The sequence below is a fragment of the Staurois parvus genome, unplaced genomic scaffold, assembly GCF_062004578.1.
Source record: "Staurois parvus isolate SC_StPar_1 unplaced genomic scaffold, SC_StPar_1.0 ptg000022l, whole genome shotgun sequence".
Lineage (NCBI taxonomy): Eukaryota > Metazoa > Chordata > Amphibia > Anura > Ranidae > Staurois > Staurois parvus.
In genome coordinates this window covers 507,853-533,342 of record NW_028317818.1, presented here as the reverse complement: position 1 = coordinate 533,342, position 25,490 = coordinate 507,853, and the positions used below count along the sequence as shown (strand labels likewise).

The window sequence follows — 25,490 nt, the reverse complement described above, 5'->3', positions numbered from 1 at the left end:
GTAACAATTCTCTGGCACTCAGTAACAATTCTGTCTGTCCCTGAGTAACAATTCTGTGGCCCTAAGTAACAATTCTCTGGCACTGAGTAACAATTCTGTCTGTCCCTGATTATGAATTCTGTGGCCCTAACTAGCGTTTCTTTGTCCCTAAATAACGATTCTGTGGCCCTCATTAACAAGTCTGTGTCCCTGAGTAATGGTTCTCGGTCCCTAAGTAACTTTTCTCTGTCCCCAATTATCGTTTCTGTGGCCCTAACTCTGTCCCTGTCCCTAGTACAGAGCGGTCTGCCTCTGTTCAATAACTGCAGGCAAATGAAGAATTCCAAAATGGCCGCTATTTATAGCTCGACCATTACACAGTGCTGGCTGGCTGGCTGCTGATAGGCTGATGCGATCACATGTAGTTGAGGAATGCATTATGGGTCAGCGCGCCTTGTCTGCGCGCCTTCCCAGACATCCCCGCTCCGTCGCCGCACATGTCAGCCGCCATTTTCTGAAAAATTTCGATTCGCGCGTCCGAATTAGGCTATTTTTCGGATTCGGCACGAATCGAAATTTTTCCGATATTCGACTCGAATTCCACTTCGGATACTTCGATTCGCTCATCTCTAGTAATCATAGCTGATGAAAATGAATATATCTAAAGCATACATCTGTAGTGGATGGTGTACCCACTATAGGTCACAAGGGAAATGATGGAACTAGCACTAAAGAGGGGGGGAGAGAGAGGAAAAAAAAAAAAAAAGGAGGGGGTTTGGGAGAGAGACAAAAAGGATGAGAGTAGGACTCTAGGGAACATGTGCAGCTCAGCAGAAGGTACCTATGCATAACAGGGAGTCAGTGGATGACCCCATGTATCTCAAGATCTTCATTAAGCCCAGTGGGTGAGAGGGAACCCAGAGTGAAGATCCAATAGGTCTCCCTCTTACATAGTCTTTGGAATTTTCTTCCACCATCTGAATCTCCTGTGATGGATTCAATCCCAAATACTTTCATGCCTGATGGATCACCACTGTGTGCCTCCTGAAAGTGCCGTGGTACGGAATATTTGTTTTTGCCTTTATTGCTCTCCTTGTAATTAATGATGTTACATTTGTGTTCGCCAAACCTGACCCTCAAGGGGCGCATGGTTCGGCCAACATATAGGAGGCCACAGGGACAGATGAGCCCATAGATCACAAAAGAAGTACCACAGTTGATGAACTGCTTAATCTTATATGTACGGCCATTGGTGGCAGCCACCTCTTTCTTTCTGTGGCACATGTATTTGCAGGTTCCACAATTGCTCACACCGCATTTGAAACTGCCGCTTTGATCAAACAGGGCAGACCAAGGATTGACCGTATTCCTGGCACCAGCAGGAGGCTTCTTAATTCTACTGGGTGCTATGTGACTCCTGAGATCCCTAGGTTTCCTGAACACAATTTTGGGTCTGGGGGCAAGGCTCTGACCAAGAACTGGGTCCTGCTTAAGAATTTTCCAATGCTTTTGGATGCTTTGCTGTATGTCGAAGGCTTTAGTATTGAACCTGGTGCAAAACCTGACCTGGTTATTAAATCTATTGTTGGGGTCTTTAGTGGCTTTTTTGGCAGCTGTGTGTGGTATATGCAGTGGACTCTCTTCATATTGGCCCCAATACTTCTGGTATGCTTCCTCGATGTGAACCTCACTGTAGCCTTTTTCAAGGAACTTGGTCCTCAAGATGGCGCTCTGTTCCTCATAATCACCTCTGGTGGTGCATGTTCTCCTTAACCTGCAGTACTGACCAAAAGGGACATTACGGATCCATTTGGGGTGGTGATGGCTACTAGCGTGCAAGTAGGAATTGCCTGCGCTAGGCTTAAAATGCGTTTTAGAGCAGATGTTGCCATCAGAGTCTGTCCGTAGTTCAAGATCTAGGAATACCAGACTGTTGGCATCCACCACATGTGTGAAGCCGATTCCAAAGGGGTTATTTTGGCAGTGTGCAAGAAACCCATCCAGATCCTCGTCTGACCCTTGCCAGATGATTAAGATATCGTCTATATATCTGGCATACAGGGCCAGATTGCCCCGATATGGGTTGTTGTTCCTTATTGATTCCTCCTCCCAATACCCCATGAAGAGGTTTGCATAGCTGGGGGCAAATCTGGCTCCCATAGCCGTGCCTCTAATTTGTCTGTAGAAGTTCCCTTGAAAGGAGAAGTAATTATGCGTGAGGGTATAATGGATGGCTTTTTGTAGGAAAGCTACTTGAATGGGAGGTATGTCACTATTGTCCAAAAAGTGTTTGATGGCAAACATGCCATATTGATGTTCGATGGATGTGTAAAGCGAAGTGACATCCAAGGATAACCATTTATATTCTGGACACCACTTCGAGGAAGATAGGATCTCCAACATATGCCCAGAGTCTCGGACGTAGGATGGTAGACTCACGACTAGTTCCTGGAGGAAATAATCAATGTAGCATCCCAAATTGCTGGAGATGCTATCAATGCCAGCTATGATGGGTCTACCAGGGAGATTAGTCAGGTCTTTGTGAATTTTTGGTATATGGTAAAAATAAGGGGTCAGTGGGTGTTGTTTGAGCAGGAATTGATATTCATTGTTTGATAGTATTTTATTGGTCAGAGCCTCATCCAGCAACCCTTTTAAAGCATCTTTGTATTCCGGTAGGGGGTCTCTACGGAGCTGTTCGTAGGTGTTACAATCTCCTATCAGTCTAAAGGCTTCCAAAAGATATACATCTTTGTCCTGGATGACCAGACCACCCCCTTTGTCAGCTTGTCTTATGATAATATCATCTCTGTTTTGTATGCGAGTCATAGTGATGTCAAGGTTCTCACCCCCAAAACAGTGTGAGATGTTTTTTGTAATGCTATGATGTTTGTTATGTTTGCACCATTTTGGAAGCAATAGTACCCATGGTAAAGGGAAACGGGGTGGCAATCAGAAACGTACAGAGTCCAACAACAACAACAACATCCACAAACACCACCACAACAACTTTCATAATAAGCCACAAACCTCTTCCACTCTATATTACCACAGGAGATTGTAACACCTACGAACAGCTCCGTAGAGACCCCCTACCGGAATACAAAGATGCTTTAAAAGGGTTGCTGGATGAGGCTCTGACCAATAAAATACTATCAAACAATGAATATCAATTCCTGCTCAAACAACACCCACTGACCCCTTATTTTTACCATATACCAAAAATTCACAAAGACCTGACTAATCCCCCTGGTAGACCCATCATAGCTGGCATTGATAGCATCTCCAGCAATTTGGGATGCTACATTGATTATTTCCTCCAGGAACTAGTCGTGAGTCTACCATCCTACGTCCGAGACTCTGGGCATATGTTGGAGATCCTATCTTCCTCGAAGTGGTGTCCAGAATATAAATGGTTATCCTTGGATGTCACTTCGCTTTACACATCCATCGAACATCAATATGGCATGTTTGCCATCAAACACTTTTTGGACAATAGTGACATACCTCCCATTCAAGTAGCTTTCCTACAAAAAGCCATCCATTATACCCTCACGCATAATTACTTCTCCTTTCAAGGGAACTTCTACAGACAAATTAGAGGCACGGCTATGGGAGCCAGATTTGCCCCCAGCTATGCAAACCTCTTCATGGGGTATTGGGAGGAGGAATCAATATGGAACAACAACCCATATCGGGGCAATCTGGCCCTGTATGCCAGATATATAGACGATATCTTAATCATCTGGCAAGGGTCAGACGAGGATCTGGATGGGTTTCTTGCACACTGCCAAAATAACCCCTTTGGAATCGGCTTCACACATGTGGTGGATGCCAACAGTCTGGTATTCCTAGATCTTGAACTACGGACAGACTCTGATGGCAACATCTGCTCTAAAACGCATTTTAAGCCTAGCGCAGGCAATTCCTACTTGCACGCTAGTAGCCATCACCACCCCAAATGGATCCGTAATGTCCCTTTTGGTCAGTACTGCAGGTTAAGGAGAACATGCACCACCAGAGGTGATTATGAGGAACAGAGCGCCATCTTGAGGACCAAGTTCCTTGAAAAAGGCTACAGTGAGGTTCACATCGAGGAAGCATACCAGAAGTATTGGGGCCAATATGAAGAGAGTCCACTGCATATACCACACACAGCTGCCAAAAAAGCCACTAAAGACCCCAACAATAGATTTAATAACCAGGTCAGGTTTTGCACCAGGTTCAATACTAAAGCCTTCGACATACAGCGAAGCATCCAAAAGCATTGGAAAATTCTTAAGCAGGACCCAGTTCTTGGTCAGAGCCTTGCCCCCAGACCCAAAATTGTGTTCAGGAAACCTAGGGATCTCAGGAGTCACATAGCACCCAGTAGAATTAAGAAGCCTCCTGCTGGTGCCAGGAATACGGTCAATCCTTGGTCTGCCCTGTTTGATCAAAGCGGCAGTTTCAAATGCGGTGTGAGCAATTGTGGAACCTGCAAATACATGTGCCACAGAAAGAAAGAGGTGGCTGCCACCAATGGCCGTACATATAAGATTAAGCAGTTCATCAACTGTGGTACTTCTTTTGTGATCTATGGGCTCATCTGTCCCTGTGGCCTCCTATATGTTGGCCGAACCATGCGCCCCTTGAGGGTCAGGTTTGGCGAACACAAATGTAACATCATTAATTACAAGGAGAGCAATAAAGGCAAAAACAAATATTCCGTACCACGGCACTTTCAGGAGGCACACAGTGGTGATCCATCAGGCATGAAAGTATTTGGGATTGAATCCATCACAGGAGATTCAGATGGTGGAAGAAAATTCCAAAGACTATGTAAGAGGGAGACCTATTGGATCTTCACTCTGGGTTCCCTCTCACCCACTGGGCTTAATGAAGATCTTGAGATACATGGGGTCATCCACTGACTCCCCGTTGTGCATAGGTACCTTCTGCTGAGCTGCACATGTTCCCTAGAGTCCTACTCTCATCCTTTTTGTCTCTCTCCCAAACCCCCTCCTTTTTTTTTTTTTTTCCTCTCTCTCCCCCCCTCTTTAGTGCTAGTTCCATCATTTCCCTTGTGACCTATAGTGGGTACACCATCCACTACAGATGTATGCTTTAGATATATTCATTTTCATCAGCTATGATTACTATAGTATCATCAGTATAGCTACCATTACCCTGCATCCTTACACATTAGGTTGCTCACTTCATATTTATTGTGTCACCCTTAGGCGCTTGCATATGACCGCATTCCCATGCGCTTGTGTCTGTGGGTCATTCATTGGTCACCCATTTTTTCATTCAGTTTCCATATGTGTGTGTGGGTTTATGTATGTATGTATAGACATGTTTTTTACTAAAAATCAGTTGCTCATGTGGATGTGTTACACACACATGTACACACACATGTGCGCACGCATGTTGTCCAGTGAGCTCTCTTCGAGCACTGCTTTCTCATCCTGCAAGTGCTTGTTCCATAGCGCCTTTGACATTTTTATATAGTTCTTATATATAACACATATATACATCTTTTGTACATATAATTATTAATTTTATTTATTTTTTTTTATTATAATTTTTTTTTTTTTTTCTTTTCCTATATATTTATATTTCTTATGCTTCATTGTCTATGCATACACACATATACCATACACTATACCAATTTTACCAGATATTATACTATATTGTAACAATACTTATTTAATTTTATTTTATTTAAACTTTGTGAGCCATATTAAGAAGTTTTTTGTAACGTTTTATATCAACATTTATGTTTTACTAGTGATTTATCTCCTTTGTTCTTGTATATAGTATTGCATATGCATATCCATCCATGGTGCACTACATTGCCACACATGCCTACGTCTCATCATATGACTATACTAGAATGAGAGGCACACACCCTGTAGGCTGCATCTCTATGAATTAATAAGTGTCTCTGCTGGGTTTCAGATCTACTCTCTATATTAAATCCATGTCCCATGGTTGTCTATGGCAAGCAGAGCATTAGGCAGCTTCATAGCGTTGCTCATCCATCCATCCATTTATTTAAAGGCGAGCAGTGCAGTGCATCACCAGGGAAGGATTTTTATTATTTTTTATATATGTGTAACTTTCCATTTATTTATTCATTTTTCACTGTGCACACTTCTTATGGTTCATATGATTTTATGATTGTCACTAGTTTCAATGGTTTTATTTATACACATATATATATATATATATATATATATATATATATATATATATATATATTTTATAGACCTTTCGTGTTTACTTACACTATGTCGAATGCCCCTATGACTCCTCCACCTGCACAGGGGAGTGTCCAGGACGGCCCATGTGACCTTTGGTTTAACTAGTAGTGAGCATATAAAAGAGGGAGCAGACATTTGGTCAGTTGGCTCTGAGGAAGAGGCAAGTCCTCGAAACGCGTCAGCCTTTTGGATGTCTAAACTCCCTATTGCGGACTGTTACTCAGCGTGGTGTTGATCCAGCTGTTCTTTTATGATGTGCCTTGACTATATTGTCGTTTGTGAGTACAACACCTACTTTATTTTTTATTAAACATTTTTTATGGTAATGCACTAGGCCTGTGCGCCCTCTTTTTGTTCTTTCCCCATTCAGTATATTTGGATTCCCCCGGTCCATTTGAGGGCAGCAAGGTGTGCATGTTCCAGGACATTCTTAATGTGGTTGTAGCATCGAGTCCATCCCCAAGCGCAGGAGCATTTGTGTTTGCTGGTACCTTTCAGATATCGCCTGCTTCATATTCCCCTAACCTCCCCCTCCTTTCCTCATGGTCGGGGAGGGCAAGCCACTATTGGAGTGATGCAAGGAAGGGGGGGGGAAGAAGGGGGATAAAAAAAACAAAAAAAACCCCAAAACACTTCCCTTCCCCTCAGCTCATCCCCCCAGCCTCCCCCCTCATCTTTACTGCAGTCTCTTTTTAGGGACTGATTGTCACTTCTCTTTTTCCATCCCAGTGCTCTCCTTAGCCCCCTCTTTCACAGAAGTCCCGTAAATCTTCTGGAAACCTTAATCTAGTGGAACGTCCATTTTTCTGTCCAATCAGACATGCTGTTAATCCCCAACTGTATCACACATTTCCTTTATACACCTGCTCCAATAACGGCTTCAGGGATCTTCTTCTAGCCAATGTTTCAGGAGCTATATCTGCAAATATTTGTAGACTTGTTTCTCCATATTTTATTACTGAGATCCCTTTTATCTTCTTCCATATATTTGCTTTGTCTTCATAGTAATGGAATCGCATGATCACATCTCTGGGAGTTTCCCTTGTCACTCCTTGGGGTGCAGCCAATTCTATGCACTCTATCGATTTTCAGTTGATCAGTTACAGATCTATCAAGTATTGGATTAAACACTCTCTTCATTATATGCATTAAGTCTTCTCCTTGAGGTACTTCTGGCAATCCCTGAACCCTCAGGTTTTTCCTTCTCTCTCTATTCTCTTGATCCTCCAACTTGTAAATTAATTTCCTTTGCTCTTTTCATAACTCTTCCATTTGCCCTTCCCATTTGATTATTGTTTGAGAATGTTTATCCAATTTCTCCTGCGTATCTTCCACTCTTGATAGTACCTGTCCCAGATACTTATGTAGTACCGCCATATCATTCTTTATAGAATGCTCTAGTTTCACAAACATTTCCGTTATTTCCTTTTTTGTAGGCATTTGTGAACTTATTCCCTGTTCTTCTGAATTTCCTGAGTCCAATTCATTTTCCACATTTGAGACTTCATTAACTTGACTCAAATTGAGCATTCCCAGTGATAGTCTTGTTTGATCTCCAATATTGTCTCCTGTCTTCCTCTTACTCCCTGTTGTTTCTCGGGGGTTTTACCCTCTGGGCTCCTCTTGTGGGGGCATATATTTCTTTATCGTATTTGAACTTATTTGAGGTGTTTTCGACCCACCCCCTTTTACAGATCTGCTTTTCATATTGATGTTATTGATGATTTCTTTCTTTTTAGGGTCTTTTTAAAGGTCTTTTTTATTCAGCTTCAGTACAGAGTATAGTATCTGTGAAAAAATCTACATCTATATTCCACTGCAGGTACTCTTTTCTTCTTATCTTAGGTATAATAGTAATTTTAGGCTCTCAATTGTATATCCCTTGCATATCCGCTCTCACAACTTTCTTTGCTTTCCTTCTTCTATTTATCTCTTCTGGTCCTGCTAGTTGACCCCTCGTTCACTTTTCCTTTTCAGGAATTATTTAACACTGACAATTCAAGACATCTATTCCTCCTCCTCCCCGTGGTAATCAGCGTATATATGCTTTTTAGGGCTCACCCCGTGCGCTCTCACACATCTATTCCACTCCGACTTCCTGATCTTTCTGCTCCGCCACCACTAGTGTTCAGTGTGTGGGCACCGCTTCACTCTCGGTCCCTTTCTCGGGTGGTTCTAGGTGGTCCAATATAGTCACCCTCTGTGGGACCTTTCAGCACCAGTCCGATCCGAGAAGGCTCCTCTCCTCCTCTTCTCAGTCGGGGTCTCCCAGGACTCCCAGCTGTCTACCGCAGCAGGTCACCTGACCTCTCCCATGGTCCACTACTCTGACTCTCTCTGGCACTTGCCTCCGCTCCACCTGACGAGGTAGACAACATGAGGTAGGGTGATGGATCCACTTTAACTCATGTATTTTTCCATCTCAGGATCAGCGTGCTCCAGGTGCTCCTGTTACACGCAGCTCAATGGCGCCATCTCATGCTGCTCCCCGTCCTATGTCCTTTTCACCTGCAGGGCTTGGATGAATGGGAGCTGAGGCTGCTTTTACCTGCTAACCATTCGGGTCAGAGGAGGTGTGCGGTGGTCCAGCTATCTCTTCCTAATTCTGCCACATTAATTATGTTATTAACTGGTATGGTGAAATGCTAAAATTATTTTAAAATTCATCCTACAGAGGAACCTACCTGTGAAATTTACAACTGCAATAAATATTTGATATCTTTGCTCTTCAGAGGAAACTTTTTAATGAATAGCAAATGTAAATACCACTTTTGTTGTAGGCACTATAAAAATATTTTGTTTGTGACCAAACCTTTGATTGTAATGAGTAATTCTAGGGCATGTGTTATTTTCTGCATGGATGATGGCACATTCATTTCAGCTACCTATGAGAATATAAATATAGGATAGCATAGAGTACAAGTTCTGAAAGTATTAAACTAGCTCCCAAAACAGTATACAATTTTATTGTAACCTGACAGAAATATTTATGTAGGTTGCCACCTGTGGAAATAGTCATTAGTGTATCTCTTATTTGAACATCATTCCTAAATCTCTAACTCTGATGAAGTATTGTAGTCATGCTGATCTTACAATGTTTAAGCAATGGTTCTATTAAAAGGATTTACAACCAATTTTTGGCCTGGTGTTAAAAGGAAAATGCTTAACTCTGCATTCCTTAATCCCTTGGCGCTGGCACCTCCTGGCCCTTTTAGGGGTCTCAGATGCCGGGAAGCAGGGCGGGGTTTGTGATCGTCTATCACAGCGGTCACGTGATCGGCAAGCTTTTCCGTTAGCTGCCTGCAACTGTGCCGGAAGCATGCATGTTGCATGCTCCAGGCACAGTTCTTCTTTTCTTTGGGTACGCATATATGCGGCCTCTCTGCTTTGGGGCCCACCCACTAAGAGGGTGCATATATGCGTGCAGTCGGTGGGAAGGAGTTAAGCTATGGCTTTTCATAGATTGGTCTTTTTTTTCAGCCAGAAGACTGAATAAAAAAGAAACAAGCAGATTTGTCCATCCATACAGTTGAGGTGGATAGAGAAATCCTCCTTGATGAGACATTGTATTCTGACAGGGGGGACTATCTGTTATCAGAATACACTGATCAGCTTTCCAACAAGTCTTCTGTTGATCAGGAGCAACCATGCATGGATTGAAATTCAGTCGGTCTCTTCAATCTATCCATGGCCAGCTTATTTACAGATTCCTGCTTGCTGTTTAATGATTCCTGCATTGATTAGATCATGCTTGCAGAGTGTTTTCAATGCTTTCTGATGCTGCTGTATGCAGATTGGCAGTCTGCAACTGGTGCTAGAATGCAGAGCATTCACAAATAGGCAATATACCTTATCTGTCCCCATTGGGCTACACAATCTTCTGTGAGATCATCTAGCCAGTAGAGCCAGCACAGTGGCTAAATGGTTAGCACTTCTGCCTGGCAGTACTAGGGTCATTGGTTCGAATCCCAACCACGACACCACCTGCCTGGAGTTTGCATGTTCTCCCTGTGCCTGTGTGGGTTTGCTCTAGGTACTCCGGTTTCTTCCCACACTCCAAAGACATGCTGGTAGGTTAATTGGTTCTTGTCTAAATTGGCCCTAGTATGGATATGTATGATGTGAGTTAGAGACCTTAGATTGATGTAAATGTACAATATATATATGTACAGTTGTGTTCAAAATAATAGCAGTGTGTTGAAAAAAGTGAATAAAGCTCAAAATCCTTCTAATAGCTTTTATTTCCATACACACAAATGCATTGGGAACACTACACATTCTATTCCAAATCAAAACATGAAGAAAAATCACATTTGTGTTGTTCCTCTAAAACAATTGAAGAAAAGTGAATATTAGAGTGTTCAAAAAAATAGCAGTGTTTGTATTCTTCTTTACAAACGCAAACATTCACAATATAAACTGAAAAATGTTTGAAGATTTTGCTTTCCTTTGAATCACTTAATTAATATTTAGTTGTATAAGCACTGTTTCTGAGAACTGCTGTACATCTGTGTTGCATGGAGTCAACCAACGTCTGGCACCTGTGAACAGGTATTCCAGCCCAGGATGATTGGACTACATTCCACAGTTCTTCTCTATTTCTTGGTTTTGCCTCAGAAACTGCATTTTTGATGTCACCCCACAAGTTTTTTATTGGATTAAGATTCGGGGATTGGGCTGGCCACTCCATAACGTCAATCTTGTTGGTCTGGAACCAAGATGTTGCACGTTTACTGGTGTGTTTGGGGTCGTTGTCTTGTTGGAACACCCATTTCAAGGGCATTTCCTCTTCAGCATAAGGCAGCATGACCTCTTATTCTGATGTATTCAAACTGATCCATGATCCCTGGTATGTGATAAATAGGCCCAACACCGTAGTATGAGAAACATCCCCATATCATGATGCTTGCGCAACCATGCTTCACTGTCTTCACAGTGTACTGTGGCTTGAATTCAGTGTTTGGGGGTCATCTGACAAACTGTCTCCGGCCACTAGACCCAAAAAGAACAATCTTACTTTCATCAGTCCACAAAATGTTGCGCCATTTCTCTTTAGGCCAGTCAATGTGCTCTTTGGCAAATTGTAACCTCTTCAGCACATGTCTTTTTTTCAACAGTGGGACTTTGCGGGGGCTTCTTGCAGATAGCTTGGCTTCACATAGGTGTCTTCTAATTGTAACAGTACTCACAGGTAACTTTAGACCTTCTTTGATCTTCCTGGAGCTGATTGTTGGCTGAGTCCTTGCCATTTTGGCTATTTTTCTATCCATTCGAATGGTAGTTTTTCGCTTTCTTCCACGTCTTTCAGGTTTCGGTTGCCATTTTAAAGCATTTGCGATCATTTTAGCTGAGCAGCCTATCGTTTTCTGCACCTCTTTATATGTTTTCCCCTCTCCAATCAACTTTTTAATCAAGGTATGCTATTCTTCTGAACAATGTCTGGAACAACCCATTTTCCTCAGAATTTCAGAGAGAAATGCACTGTAACCAGCATGGACAACATTTGCTGCCTTCCTTCCTTAAATAAGGGCAATAATTGCCACCTGTTTTTCAAAGAATGAATGACCTCACTAATAGAAGTCCACACTGCTATTATTTTGAACATGCCCCTTTCAATTAGTGATTCAATTACACAGAATCAGCAGCATGCATGTCATGACTGTTGGGTCTGTTGGATTTCTATTACTTTACTACACCTGCTAGTAAATTATTTGCCATGTAGAAATATAATTTCTACCAAAAACAGTGATTGATCAGGTTAGTGATGTCTGACTGCTATTATTTTGAACACAACTGTATATATACACACATGTAAAGCGCTGTGTAAATTGACAGTGCTATATAAGTACCTGTAATAAATAATAAATAAATAAATAGAGGAGCAGTTGGGAGGCACAGAGATATGCAAAGGTAATGCCACCATTAGGGTACTATTCCCCTCATTTACACCAATAGAGGGGCTTTATACCTCCCCAGGACATTTGTACATCCACTGACCCCCAACACAGGGGTGTTTTTTTACTCATACTGGCCACAAATCCTGGGGCATTTTGTAACTTCCACTTATACCAGGACATTCTTCCCACCAAAGATACTGAGGTGTTTTTTACGCTTACTGACTACCAATATTGGGACTTTTTAAACTCTCATTGGCCATTGTCCAACCACCAATAGTCCAACAAACAGTGAAATGGACCTTAGTTAAAAATGTTTGAGGATCCCTGGCTTAGCTGTTCCCATGAATATCTGTCCATGAGGATGATTTCTAAAGTTGGGTGAACCAGACTTTGTCAAACATTCATATATTTTATTATAAGAAATAGAGAAAAAAAGCGCCACAAACTAAATAAAACAAAAGCTGCACTCCTAACCAAAAAAAGGTAAAAATGTGAATAAATCAAAGAGTGCGCTAAATATAAGTAAATACAAAAATTATTTAAAATTTGTTTAAAATAATGATGTCCATGATAAAAAAATATTATATAAAAGTCCATCCACCATCACAAAGTAATTAAACAGTTCTGAAATCTTGTAAAAATCAAACACCGTGCAAAATAAATCCACCACCGAATGAAATGGGTACACTCACCAGAGCTCCATGCTGACCAGATTATAAGTCAGCAAAGATAGCGTTAGCTCTGGGAGCGATGATCAGCAGAAGTAATCCAAACTGGGAGCAATTTACTGCAAGCAGCCAATCAGCACAATATGGAATAGCCTTAACAGCCGGTAGTCATCATGTCTCCATACCATAGATCATGTTCGGGGAATCAAAAAAGGAAATCATGGTGCAGTACATTTAAAACCAAAATGTTTTATTAAAACGTCAGAAATGCACTCACAAACAGGGTGTCTACGCGACACCAGCAATGACAGCCGCAAGAAAGCAGGGGCGAGCCTCGTCCCGTGAGGACGTCGGATGATGAAACTAGTAGGGCGGGGCTTCTTTTGGATGTGACGTTAGGACGCTCCTCGAAGACTGTCGGCTGTGATATCGCGGTGAGCGAGGCTCGTCCCTGCTTTCTTGAGGCTGTCATTGCTGGTGTCGGCTAGACACCCTGTTTGTGAGTGCATTTCTGACGTTTTAATAAAACATTTTGGTTTTAAATGTACTGCACCATTATTTCCTTTTTTGATTCCCCGAACATGATCTATGGTATGGAGACGTGATGACTACCTGCTGTTAAGGCTATTCCATATTGTGCTGATTGGCTGCTTGCAGTAAATTGCTCCCAGTTTGGATTACTTCTGCTGATCATCGCTCCCAGAGCAAATGCTATCTTTGCTGATTTATAATCTGGTCAGCATGGAGCTCTGGTGAGTGTACCCATTTCATTCGGTGGTGGATTTATTTTGCACGGTGTTTGATTTTTACAAGATTTCAGAACTGTTTAATTACTTTGTGATGGTGGATGGACTTTTATACAATATTTTTTTATCACGGACATCATTATTTTAAACTAATAATTTTGTATTTACTTATATTTAACACACTCTTTGATTTATTCACATTCATATATTTTACCATATTCTAGAAACTTTCCTGTTTTTTTAATCTCTTGTACACATTGGATGTGTGATGTTAATAAAGTTTCTCTTAATAAAAATGATGTATTTAGGACTGCTATAATTTTTGGATTTGAAAAACAGGTGAGAAAGCCTTCAGAAAATGTGATCTGCCTAAGAATTCACAAGTACTGCACTTCTATGACCTGAAAACGTGCTGGAAAATAGTGAATGTGAATAGTGTATATACTTTATTTTACAAAATATATGAAATTTTTAAAATAACAGCATGGTGTTCACTTTGAAAAAAAAATTGTACCCACTTTGCTATCCAACAACTAATATACTCTCAGACCCTTCAATTGTTCTGTATTTCTATGACATTTTTAATATGAACCAAATATAAACACAATATTTTAGATTTAGATTCTATTTAAGTTCGTATTTCTATCTCTCACCAGGGTCATGACTGCTATCCCATGCTTTTCACATATGATAAAGACCAGGGGAGTCTGAGCTTTGGAGGAAAGCTGGACATCCCTAAGCAGAGCTCGCAGAAAGGAATGACTGCCCGAGAGAGATTTCAGAACCTGGACAAAAAAGCAAGCTCTGATACCAACAATGGAACACTGGATACTCTGCATAAAAATAGCATTAGGTGAAGAGATAAGTAGATAAGAATATGATCACCCTTGTATTACTGTTTGTTTCACTATAAACTCTCTGATTCATTATAAAACCCTGTTATCAGTGTTGCTGGTTTCCAGAAGAAATATAGGCGAACCATTGGCATGTCTTTATCTCTCTCACTTCCTAGTCCTCTAGTCTCTAAAAATGGAGCACAGGAAGCAGACCTTTTTATTAGAGCGGTAGGGGTTAGATCCTCTTCTTACCTCCACCTGGTTTCAAGTTTGAAAATTTTCCCTCCCTTCACCTGGAAAACCTGGTGCATATGTGATCAGTGTAACTGGGTTTCACCGAGGCAGGACATGAGAGGAAGTCTCCCCAACGGAAACACTACAGGAATAAAAACCTGATGGAGGTTCTTACGCTTCCACTTTCTATGGAAAGTTGAAGGAAACACTTTGTCTAAAGCTGAGTTTTAATCATAATAAGTTTAATTTCTAGTGTTTGACTGTCTAATTTTTGGTTATGACAAAAAAAACTGCTCATTAAACCCAAAGGCATATACCGTATTTTCCGGCGTATAAGACGACTGGGCGTATAAGACGACCCCCTACTTTTCCTGTTAAAATGTAGTGTTTGGGCTATACTCGCCGTATAAGACTACCCCTCTTCCAGTGCACACCAGTGGGAAGAATTGTGTCCCATCATTGGTGCCAGTGGGAGGAATAGTGCCCCATCATTGGTATTAGTGGGAGGAATAGTGCCCCATCATTGGTATCAGTGGGAGGAATAGTGCCCCATCATTGGTATCAGTGGGAGGAATAGTGCCCCATCATTGGTATCAGTGGGAGGAATAGTGCCCCATCATTGGTGTCAGTGGGAGGAATAGTGCCCCATCATTGGTATCAGTGGCAGGAATAGTGCCCCATCATTAGGATCAGTGGCAGGAATAGTGCCCCATCATTGGTGTCAGTGGGAGGAATAGCACCCCATCATTAGTATCAGTGGCAGGAATAGTGCCCCATCATTGGTGTCAGTGGAAGGAATAGTGTCCCATCATTGGTATCAGTGGGAGGAATAGTGCCCCATCATTGGTATCAGTGGGAGGAATAGTGCCCCATCATTGGTGTCAGTGGGAGGAATAGTGCCCCATCATTGGTATCAGTGGCAGGAATAGTGCCCCATCATTAGGATCAGTGGCAGGAATAGTGCCCCATCATTGGTGTCAGTGGGAGGAATAGCACCCCATCATTAGTATCAGTGGCAGGAATAGTGCCCCATCATTGGTGTCAGTGGAAGGAATAGTGTCCCATCATTGGTATCAGTGGGAGGAATAGTGCCCCATCATTGGTATCAGTGGGAGGAATAGTGCCCCATCATTGGTATCAGTGGCAGGAATAGTGCCCCATCATTAGTAACATTGGGGGGAATAGCACCCCATCATTGGTGTCAGTGGAATAGTGCCCCATCTTTGGTATCAGTGGGGGGGGGATAGTACCCCATCATTGGTGTCAGTGGGGGTGGAATAGTGCCCCATCATTGGTGTCAGTGGGGGGGGGGAGGAATAGTGCCCAATCGTTGGTGTCAGTGGGGGGGGGAGGAATAGTGCCCAACCGTTGGTGTCAGTGGGGGGGAGGAATAGTACCCCATCGTTGGTGTCAGTGGGGGGGAGGAAAAGTGCCCCATCGTTGGTGTCAGTGGGAGGAATAATGCCCCATCATTGGTATCAGTGACAGCAATGATGGGGCACTATTTCTCCCACTGACACTTGCTGACCCCTGTTCCAGTACGGTGCTGCTGCAGCCAGCATATGTGGTTGCAGCAGCACCTAAGCACGGCACACTTACCTGCATCTCCACTCGATTTTCGCGGGGCCGCTCAGCTCCGCCTCCTCGCCGGTGATTGGCCGCCTGTTTGCCTTTCCTGAGCTACAGTTCTGGCAGCCAATCACCGGTGAGGAGGCGGAGCCGAGCAGCCGCGCGAACATCCAGTGGACGAACCGAAGGAAGGAGCAGCCGCGCTTCCTGGACCGGATCGTCGTGGGACCGGAGCTAGGTAAGAGACAGCAGCCCCTGCCCACCCCTGTACTTAGTTTCCCTTCTGTTGGAAGGGGGGGGGCGGCGGCGGCACCGCGCCGCCCCCCTAAATACATTACCGGCGTATAAGACTGTTTACACCCGCCTGCATTCTGATCTGCTAGAAACAGACAAATGGGTATACTTTCCCCATCCATCTAGCGAATCTGTTGGCAGTCGAATGTAAACAGGCGGTCTGTTTACATCCAACTGCCACATAGAAAGCAGTGGTTGGAGTCTGCTCTTCAAAAGCGAACATGGACATGTCTTCAGCCTGCTCAGCGGGAATCAGCGGACAGATCCCCAGCTGAGCAGGTGGATCAGCTTGGCAGAGTCTGCCAGCATGAAAGGGCCCTAACAAACTTCCTGCCTTGGCTCCACTCAGTGGACATCTTTAGATGACAGCATTGCCAATCTGGGGGAGTGTAGTATTAAATGGACTAGCAGATGACAAAAACTTGACTAACAAATTGAAGCCAAACTCCACCTAACACTTTTTAAACAGTTACAGCAACATTTTCTTTTTCATTTTGGGATGTCCCTGTCAGTGTTAAATGGTTTTCTCAACACTCTAACTACCACTTTATCTGGACAGCTTGGTCTGTTAAAGAAAGTTGAAAAATAACAAACCTACTGTCCAAATTAAGGGCTCAATCACACCACACATGCATGAAAACTGATGGGAAAACTGCGCAGATTTCACTTGTAGAGACATACGTTTACATCAGTTTTCATGCGTGTTTCAGTGAGTTTTTTACACGTTGCAGATTCCTGCACACAGTGTTGTGGTGTGAACAGGGCACATAGAGAACAATTGATTTTGTTGTGCCTTTCCAGAATGTGTGCAGACAAACTGACGTACTGTACTAATGGCACTGGGAAGGAAGGGGTTAACTTTATTATTCAGTGAAAGGGTTAACTGTTTGAGGGGAGTGTTTTACTAGGGGGCAGGGGTGTGTACTGCAGGGAACTCCGCTGATCGGGAGAGATAAACTCTTCTCTCCCGATCAGCCTGTCAGGAGCTGTCAGGGAACTGACAGAGAGCAGAGCTACTGCAGCCCTGCTCTCTGTCAGTGATTGCCGCTAATCGCCGGGACACAGTCGGTATTGATCGGCTGTGACCCGGCGACTGACATCCACGGCCGTGATCGGAACAGGTAGGGCGGTGGCGCGCCTCACGCGTGCCCCCTACCTGTTTTGAAAACACACGTTTTAAAATGTGTTTTTTCCCAGCCGTGCCGCCCTGCCAACGTATTTCTACAGTGGCTGGGCAGCATGTGGTTAAAGAAAAGAATACAGTCCCTACAGTCAAACATTGTGGAGGTTTACTGATGTTTTGGGGTTGCTTTGTTTTGCTGCACTGAACCATATGCATGGCATTATGAAATGTGAAGACTACCAAAGAATTCTGGGGAGTAATGTAGAGCCCAGTCTCAGAATGTCAGGTCTTCATCAGAGGTCATGGGTCTTACAGCAGGACAATGACCCAAAGCACATGTCAAAAAGTACCCTGAAATAGTTTAGTAGCCAGCAATGAGTCCAGAACTCACTTCCATAGAGCACCTATGGAGAGATCTGAAAATAACAGTTGGGAAAAGGAACCCTGGAGCAATTGGAGAAACAAGAGTGGTCCAAAATTCCAGTAGAGAGGTGTAAGAAACTCATTGATGGTTATAGGATGCAATTGATTTCAGTTATTTTTTTCCAAGGGGTGTGCTACCAAATATTAAATTGGAGGTGTCAATAATTTTGTCCAGTCCATTTTTGGGAATTTGCGTGGAGTGTGTAAGATTTGGCTTTTTGTTTATTCACTTTTTTATTTCATACCAATACAAACAAATGAAATAAACATGAGAATGCCTAAACATTTGTAATTGCAACAATTTTCTATAGATAAAAGTGGTGCATTATTTGACAGAAATGCAGGGAAGCCAATATTTTTGGCCATGATTGTACGTAGTGCAGGCATCACTAAATGTTGTACGGTGGTCTGGATCCGGACCCAGTGACAGTCCTATCTGGATCGCAGGATCGCCAAATATTTGCCTGAGTGTCCTCTCCCTGCCCCCAGCACGCATGCCCGCTGTTGTCGCTATCATCCTCAAGGGAGGGCACAACATGGGAGGAGCGGCAGGTTTGTCCCTTTCATAGCATTGCAGCTCTCCCTCCCCATACTGTCCTACCTTATTCATATAACATGGGAAGTACAGCAGGTCTGGACAAAGGGCAAGTGAATGATTACTTGGACCACCCTACTGCCTAGCAACTAATCACCTGCTTCTTAACTTGAAAAGTCCCGCCCTTTGTCCGGACCTACTGTTATTTCCAACTTGTGTGAATAAGGTAGGACAGTGTGGGAAGGGGGGAGGAAGGAGGGAGTGCTGTGATGCTATGAAAAGGAGTTTATAATGGAGGGAGGACTGTGAGGGGAGGATGTGATGAGAGGTCTGTGATTGGGGGGTCCTGCGATGAGGAGTCTGTGATGAGGGGGGGTCTCTGTGATGGAGGGGTCTGAATTTTAATTCACAACCCCTGATGTAGTGCAAAGGCCTGCCTTATTGCATACAAATTGAAAGTTTTTAGGTTTGACCTCCATATTATATAGTTTTGGTAAATCTAAAGGAAATTTTTAAAGAAAATTGTATATTGTATGGCCAGCCTTAGAAGCCCCCGTGTCCTGCCTTGTTGCTTGGGAGTGGGGGATGGCCTGCAGGTATGACAACATAATAACATATAACTAAAGGTAATTTTTGTTTTCTAGTTTTGGATAGTGGAGAGGGATCAGAACACTTGTCAGGTTTTTATTGTTATCTGTGCCCCTGTTAGGATGATTCACCCTCTCTGTTTGTCTTATTTAGCGCCAAATTTGAAAGACAATTCCATAATTTAGGTTGTCACCAGAACAGAAATAAAGGGGAAATCTTTTAGTTCTGGTAACACCCAAGGAGTCCCTCACTTTGTAGCAATTTCCTCTCACTTCCTGGTTTGGATATGGGGAAGTAAGTGAAATGAAATCTTCCCAATGGGGATACATATGGCACAAATAAACCTTACAGGGGTTATAACCCTCCCTTACTCTATCCAAAAAGGATAGAGTTAATTTAGTGAACATTTTAAAAAGTTATGCAGTTGTCTATATAGGCTATTTTTCAAAAAGGTGAATGTAGCCTTTAATACAGCTATAGATTAAACAAAAGAAGTATCCTGGAGCTTGCTTTTACCTATACTAATATTTGTTAACCAAACAAGTGTAAATGAGTTTAGTAGAAGTTACTAGGAACTAGGGGAAGCACTTCAACTTTACTAAATTGAACAGGTTTAAAAAAACAACCTATGGATACTCTTTTTATGGCATTGTATTGGGTTTCACAGGTCTTGAAACATCCACAAGTGTGAAGGTAGCCTATAGAAATCCTTTCATTGAGTTCCATGGTTTACCCATTATATTAATGATGATGACTGGTCACAAGATTACATAAAAAAGACCCTTTGTTTTTTTACTTTCAGTCAAATCTCTGTGCTGAGTGGGGGAAAAGCAAAATGCTCCAAGTTCTGCACCACTGGAATGGATGGAGGGATGTGTATTTGGGACATAAAGGTGAGCAAGAATTCATTTATCTCTCATGTACTTGTTCATATAATTTACTATATTCATATAATATGCATTAACCAAATATGTTTTGGTTCTGTTTTTGAATGCATTGTGATAAGTGACAGCACCACCAGCTGCACCAGTTTTCAGCTGCCTCTGGTGTATAATGGAAGGTTCCAGATTGCCACCCTCCTGGTCGGGCTCTCATTACTGCTGACCGTACAAAGCCTGTGCATTTCTATTGGTGCAGTTTATTTATCCACTTAAGGACCAGGTTTTTTCTGGCACTTTTTGTTCACGTGTAACAATCATTTTTGTTTTAAATTACTTAGAACCCCAAACAGTAAAATGTTTTTATAGCAGAGGTCCTAGAGAATAATTAGCAGGTTTTGCACTTTTTGTTATGTCTCACAGTATTTGCGCAGTGGTTTTTCAAATGCAATTTTTTGGGAAAAAATACACTTTAGCCTTTACAGGTTGCACTTTAGATATACATAGGTGGTATTGTACTGAAATTACTGTCTATGATCTTATGTTCGCAATGACACCTCACATGTGTGGGACGATAGCTTTTTCCGCCTATGCGGGACCGTGTGTTTGACTTTGCGCACAAGCATGGGCGGGGGGGAGGGGGGGTTGGGGGTAGTGTTTGTGCAGGGGCACTTTAATTTTTGTTTGTATTATTAATTTTTTAATTTTTAAAATTTTTACACTGTTGCTTTAATTTTTTTAAATTACCTATATTGCTGTCACAAAGAATGTAAACATCCTTGTGACAGCAATTGGCATGTGACAGGTGCTCTTTTTGAAGGGATCTGGAGTCTATAAGACCCTAAATCCCTCCTCTGCACTTAAAATAATTCAAAACTCCATGATCTGTGTTTTTTAATGCTTTTGAGCTTTTAAAAATGGCACTGTTTACTTCCCGGCAACCCGGAAGGGATGTCCGGTCATCGCTCCGGGTTACCATAACATAGGCTGGTTTCTAGGGTCTCCGGGTGGGATGGGAGAGCCCGAGCAAGCTGCAGAAGGCGACTGGAGGTGGGGACGTCCCCTCCCGATGCTTGTAATAGCAATCGACCACTGGCTCTAAAAAACGGTACTGAGGTGATGCCTGCAGCTGCAGACATCATCCCAGTACAACCACTTGAAGACTAGTGATGTACTAGGTATGTTACTGGTCATCAAGTGGATAATCGTGTTCAATTTACCTACAAGCAGAGTCGGACAACAGTTTACCTATTGTTCTCAGAGTAGGCAGTCTCTCTCAGCTTCTGGTCTCTGAACCCTGGCCTGTCTTTTGTGGTTATGACATATAGTATGATCTTGCTATTGTGGTACAAAGGTTAAGCACTTGGGAGTGGAGGTGGTCCTAGACCAGTGGTCGGCAAGCCGCGGCTCGCGAGCCACATGCGGCTCTTTACACACTCTAATGCGGCTCTTCTGTGTGCCGGGCGCTCGCTCCCCTCCCTCTTCTCGGGCGGCCGCCCCAAAAGTCAGGACTCTGCAGCTAGCTCAGCAATGGGCAAACTACGGCCCGCGGGCCGTATACGGCCCGGAGGACCTTTTAATCCGGCCCGCGGAGCGTGGCAAACATTGGCTGTCAGGATGTAGGCGGGGCAGCGTGACGAACTCCTCTCCTCTCACAGTCCGCCCTGAAGACCGGAACGGCGCGGGAAAACGGCGAGAGGAACGCGCAGAGCAAAGGTAAGTGAATTGACACAATATGGGGAATGAATTACTATAGGGGGGATGAATTACTATATGGGGGATGAATTACTATATGGGGGATGAATTACTATATGGGGGATTAATTACTATGGGGGATGAATTACTATGGGGGATGAATTACTATATGGGGGATGAATTACTATATGGGGGATGAATTACTATATGGGGGATGAATTACTATGGGGGATGAATTACTATATGGGGGATGAATTACTATATGGGGGATGAATTACTATGGGGGATGAATTACTATATGGGGGATGAATTTTCAGTTTTAAAAATGTGGCTCTCAAAATAAATTTCAATCGTGGTTTTGGCGAGATTTGGCTCAGTTGAAAAAAAAGGTTGCCCACCACTGCCCTAGACTATTAGCCTTTAGGTGGAGAGAGGGTTAGTATATGGGCTCATTCACACAATGTGAGGTTACCTATGTTTTTTCACACAGTCTAAGTGCAAATCACCATTAGGGCACATAGATAACAAACTATTTGTATGTGCTCCTTTCACACCGCAATGCTGGTGTGATGTGCAGTGCAGTGCAGCATGGAAGAACATTTTCACAGTTCACTGGATGGAACCACATGTCACTGCACTGCAGAACAATGCACCATGCTGCAGGGACATGAATAAAGTGTTGTAACTAAGTGAACTTCAAAAAAGATAAAAAGAAAAAATAATCCGGGTGATGCACTGAAACACACCTACTGTAACACACTGCGGCTGTGAATTGTACCCTGTGGACTATTATAAACATAGCCTCACTCTCTTTACAATGGCAGAACAAATTACATGGAATTAAAACAGACAGACACAACTCAGTCAGTGTCTACACACCTACTGAGTGTGAGTGTATCTGCAGGTAGACAAGTAATGAGTCATGTGTATGTAAATAAAGTAGATTGCACAGTCAGATTGCAACATGTGTGAGTTAAAGAAGAATTCTGGGAAAAGGCAAAAAAAACACCTGTTAGTACACCTCCCTACCCAAAACACTAAATAGTTAATAATGTTTTGAAAATCCTTACCATTTAGGAGAAAAGTCATGACTTCATCTCTGTAATTCATAAGATAACAGTATCTGTTCTGCCAAGGATGAGGTGTAACAACAGGGATTACATCATATCCTCTCCTCTCTCACTGCAGTAAAAGGAAACTACAGTTCCCATCAACCACAGGGAATTTTAGTAAATGTGGGCATGTACATTAATCCTGTACATGTTGAATGTGTCTGGGAGACTCAATGTGACCACCACTGTAAGTGGGGCTGAATTAAATCACTGCTTGCTGGAGAAAGAACTACAGAAGGGATGTGCCAAGACCAGTGGCTGGGGGAACAGGAGGCATAGCAGCCACAGGTCTTAAAAACAGGAAACCAACGAGAATTAATGTTTTGATTTGATTTGAAAATGAGTAGGATATTTCAGAGCAACTACTGAGTGAACCAGAAGATGTATGACATACTCAGTGAAGGTGGGAAATCAACAAGGACATGTACATAAGTTTTTGCCTGGCGTTCTGCTTTAAGTGATGCAGAAGTGTTGCTTTTTTTTTTTTGCTCTTTTTATGTGCATTTTTGGAGCAACAACCTCAATGGGCTGCCACTCAACTCCAAAAACACGCCAAAGTACCTCCTAAACCCTTTTTTGTAATGAACTTTGGTTCATTTGTGAATGGCATGTTTTTACGCATTTTTCAGATGCTTTTTTGTGCAACAGAATGATAATTTCTTTAGCATGGTTTGTGTGCCATTAACAATGAATGGCACCCAATGGCACAAACATTGCATGTTTTGGTGCATTTTTAGCGTGATTTGGAAATGCAGGCAGAATCACATGATTCTCCCTGCAATTCCGAGTTGCTCAGATGGGAATAGGGCCTTTGAATGTGTCTGCAAATGAAATGTATGTGAAGTATGACCATTATATTTGTTTCTGACCCCCCACCTCTGGGAAACAGGAATGAAAACTTAACCTAGCTTTTAACACTTCCCAACTCTATGCAGAACTGATGTGCCTGAGTTTACCTTAGTCAGCCATAGTGAGGGGCCAAATCAAATGTTTGAGGGCAGAAGAATCCAATTTTGTAGCATTAAAAACCTGCAACACCACTGCAAGTCTTGAGAAAAAAAAGTCTGTGCTATCAATCACTGTACTGCTATCAAATTTAAAAAGTTGAAAAGTTTGCTTTTCAACAAAAGTTTGTAACAGTGTCATTTTCTCTTTTTTTTAGAGTCTGGAATCTGCAATGAAAGGTTTGAAAATAAAGTGATCAAGACAAGAAATAAAACAATGCATAAGAGAATATCCTTTGGCATTTCAATCTATCTCTATATGCAGTGCTTCATTTTGGCCAGTGTAATGTAATGCGTATGTTTTTTGATCTATCAACCACTTAAGGACATTTGAGTATAAATATCCTGTCCCATGTTGGACAGTGTTGTTGTGCTGTATAGACACAATCACATTAGTGATATCCATTCGGGGCTGCTTTTGCCACCTGGGGCCTAGCAAATGTGTGAAATGGTAATCACTATTACTGCTGTTCAAAGCGGAATGAAACCCACAGATTTACCTATTCTCCACAACAGTTGCATTCATGGAATGCCTTCGGTGATAAATCTCACAGTTGCTAGTGTGCATTTGCCAGCTATCAACCTGAATTTTCAAGCCTTCAAATGGCTTGTGTCATAACTGATAGCGTGCAGCATCATGGCAACCACAAACCTAGATGCTAAGATGTCACCATCTTCAACTGCAAAGGCTGTGTTTAGTTCCACTATGAAGAATCTGTTCACACCGCTGCATTGTGTTAATGCGTGATAAAAAGAAGAGGCATTCTGAATGGAACCCTAAGGGCTTGTTCAGAGAGGAAGACGCCATCCAGAATTTGTGATCCTTTACAGGAGAGAAACAAGCCGTTGTGTGTGAACAGCCATGGCCAGATTTGTGCCCTGTATAAACATTGGCTGGTCCTGCCGCTGTTCACATGAAACCATTCATGAGATTAGAGCCTCTGACAACAACATGAGCAAAGACACTTTGCGTCTATGGCTGGTGTTTCTGGCTATATACATACTGGACACAGATAACCAGATCTACGGATGAAACTAGAAAAATTAGAATATCGTGCAAAAGTTCATTTATTTCAGTAATGCAACTTAAAAGGTGAAACTAATATATGAGATAGACTCATTACATGCAAAGCAAGATAGTTCAAGCCGTGATTTGTCATAATTGTGATGATTATGGCTTACAGCTCATGAAAACCCCAAATCCACAATCTCAGAAAATTAGAATATTGTGAAAAGGTGCAATATTCTAGGCTCAAAGTGTCTCACTCTAGTCAGCTAATTAAGCCATAACACCTGGAAAGGGTTCCTGAGCCTTTAAATGGTCTCTCAGTCTGGTTCAGTAGGAATCACAATCATGGGAAAGACTGCTGACCTGACAGTTGTGCAGAAAACCATCACTGACACCCTCCAGGAGGGAAAGCCTCAAAAGGTAATTGCAAAAGAAGTTGGAAGTTCCCAAAGTGCTGTATCAAAGCACATTAATAGAAAGTTATGTGGAAGAGAAAAGTGTGGAAGAAAAAGGTGCACAAGCAGCAGGGATGACCGCAGCCTGGAGAGGATTGTCAGGAAAAGGCAATTCAAAAGTGTTGGGGACTTTTACAAGGAGTGGACTGAGGCTGGAGTCAGTGCATCAAGAGCCACCAAACACAGACGGATCCTAG

General features: G+C 42.6%; 1 protein-coding gene across 1 annotated transcript in view; it reads left to right on the top strand.

Annotated features, from left to right (window-relative positions):
- Positions 1–24,905, top strand: part of ARPC1B (actin related protein 2/3 complex subunit 1B) — an 88,760-nt gene extending 63,855 nt beyond the window's left edge. The window contains exons 8-10 of the mRNA XM_089691443.1: positions 14,195–14,391; positions 19,943–20,033; positions 23,988–24,905. Coding sequence (XP_089547569.1) covers positions 14,195–14,391; positions 19,943–20,033; positions 23,988–24,026 — 327 coding nt within the window. The 3' untranslated portion in view covers positions 24,027–24,905. The remainder of the gene's footprint in view (positions 1–14,194; positions 14,392–19,942; positions 20,034–23,987) is intronic.
- Positions 24,906–25,490: the final 585 nt, after the last annotated feature.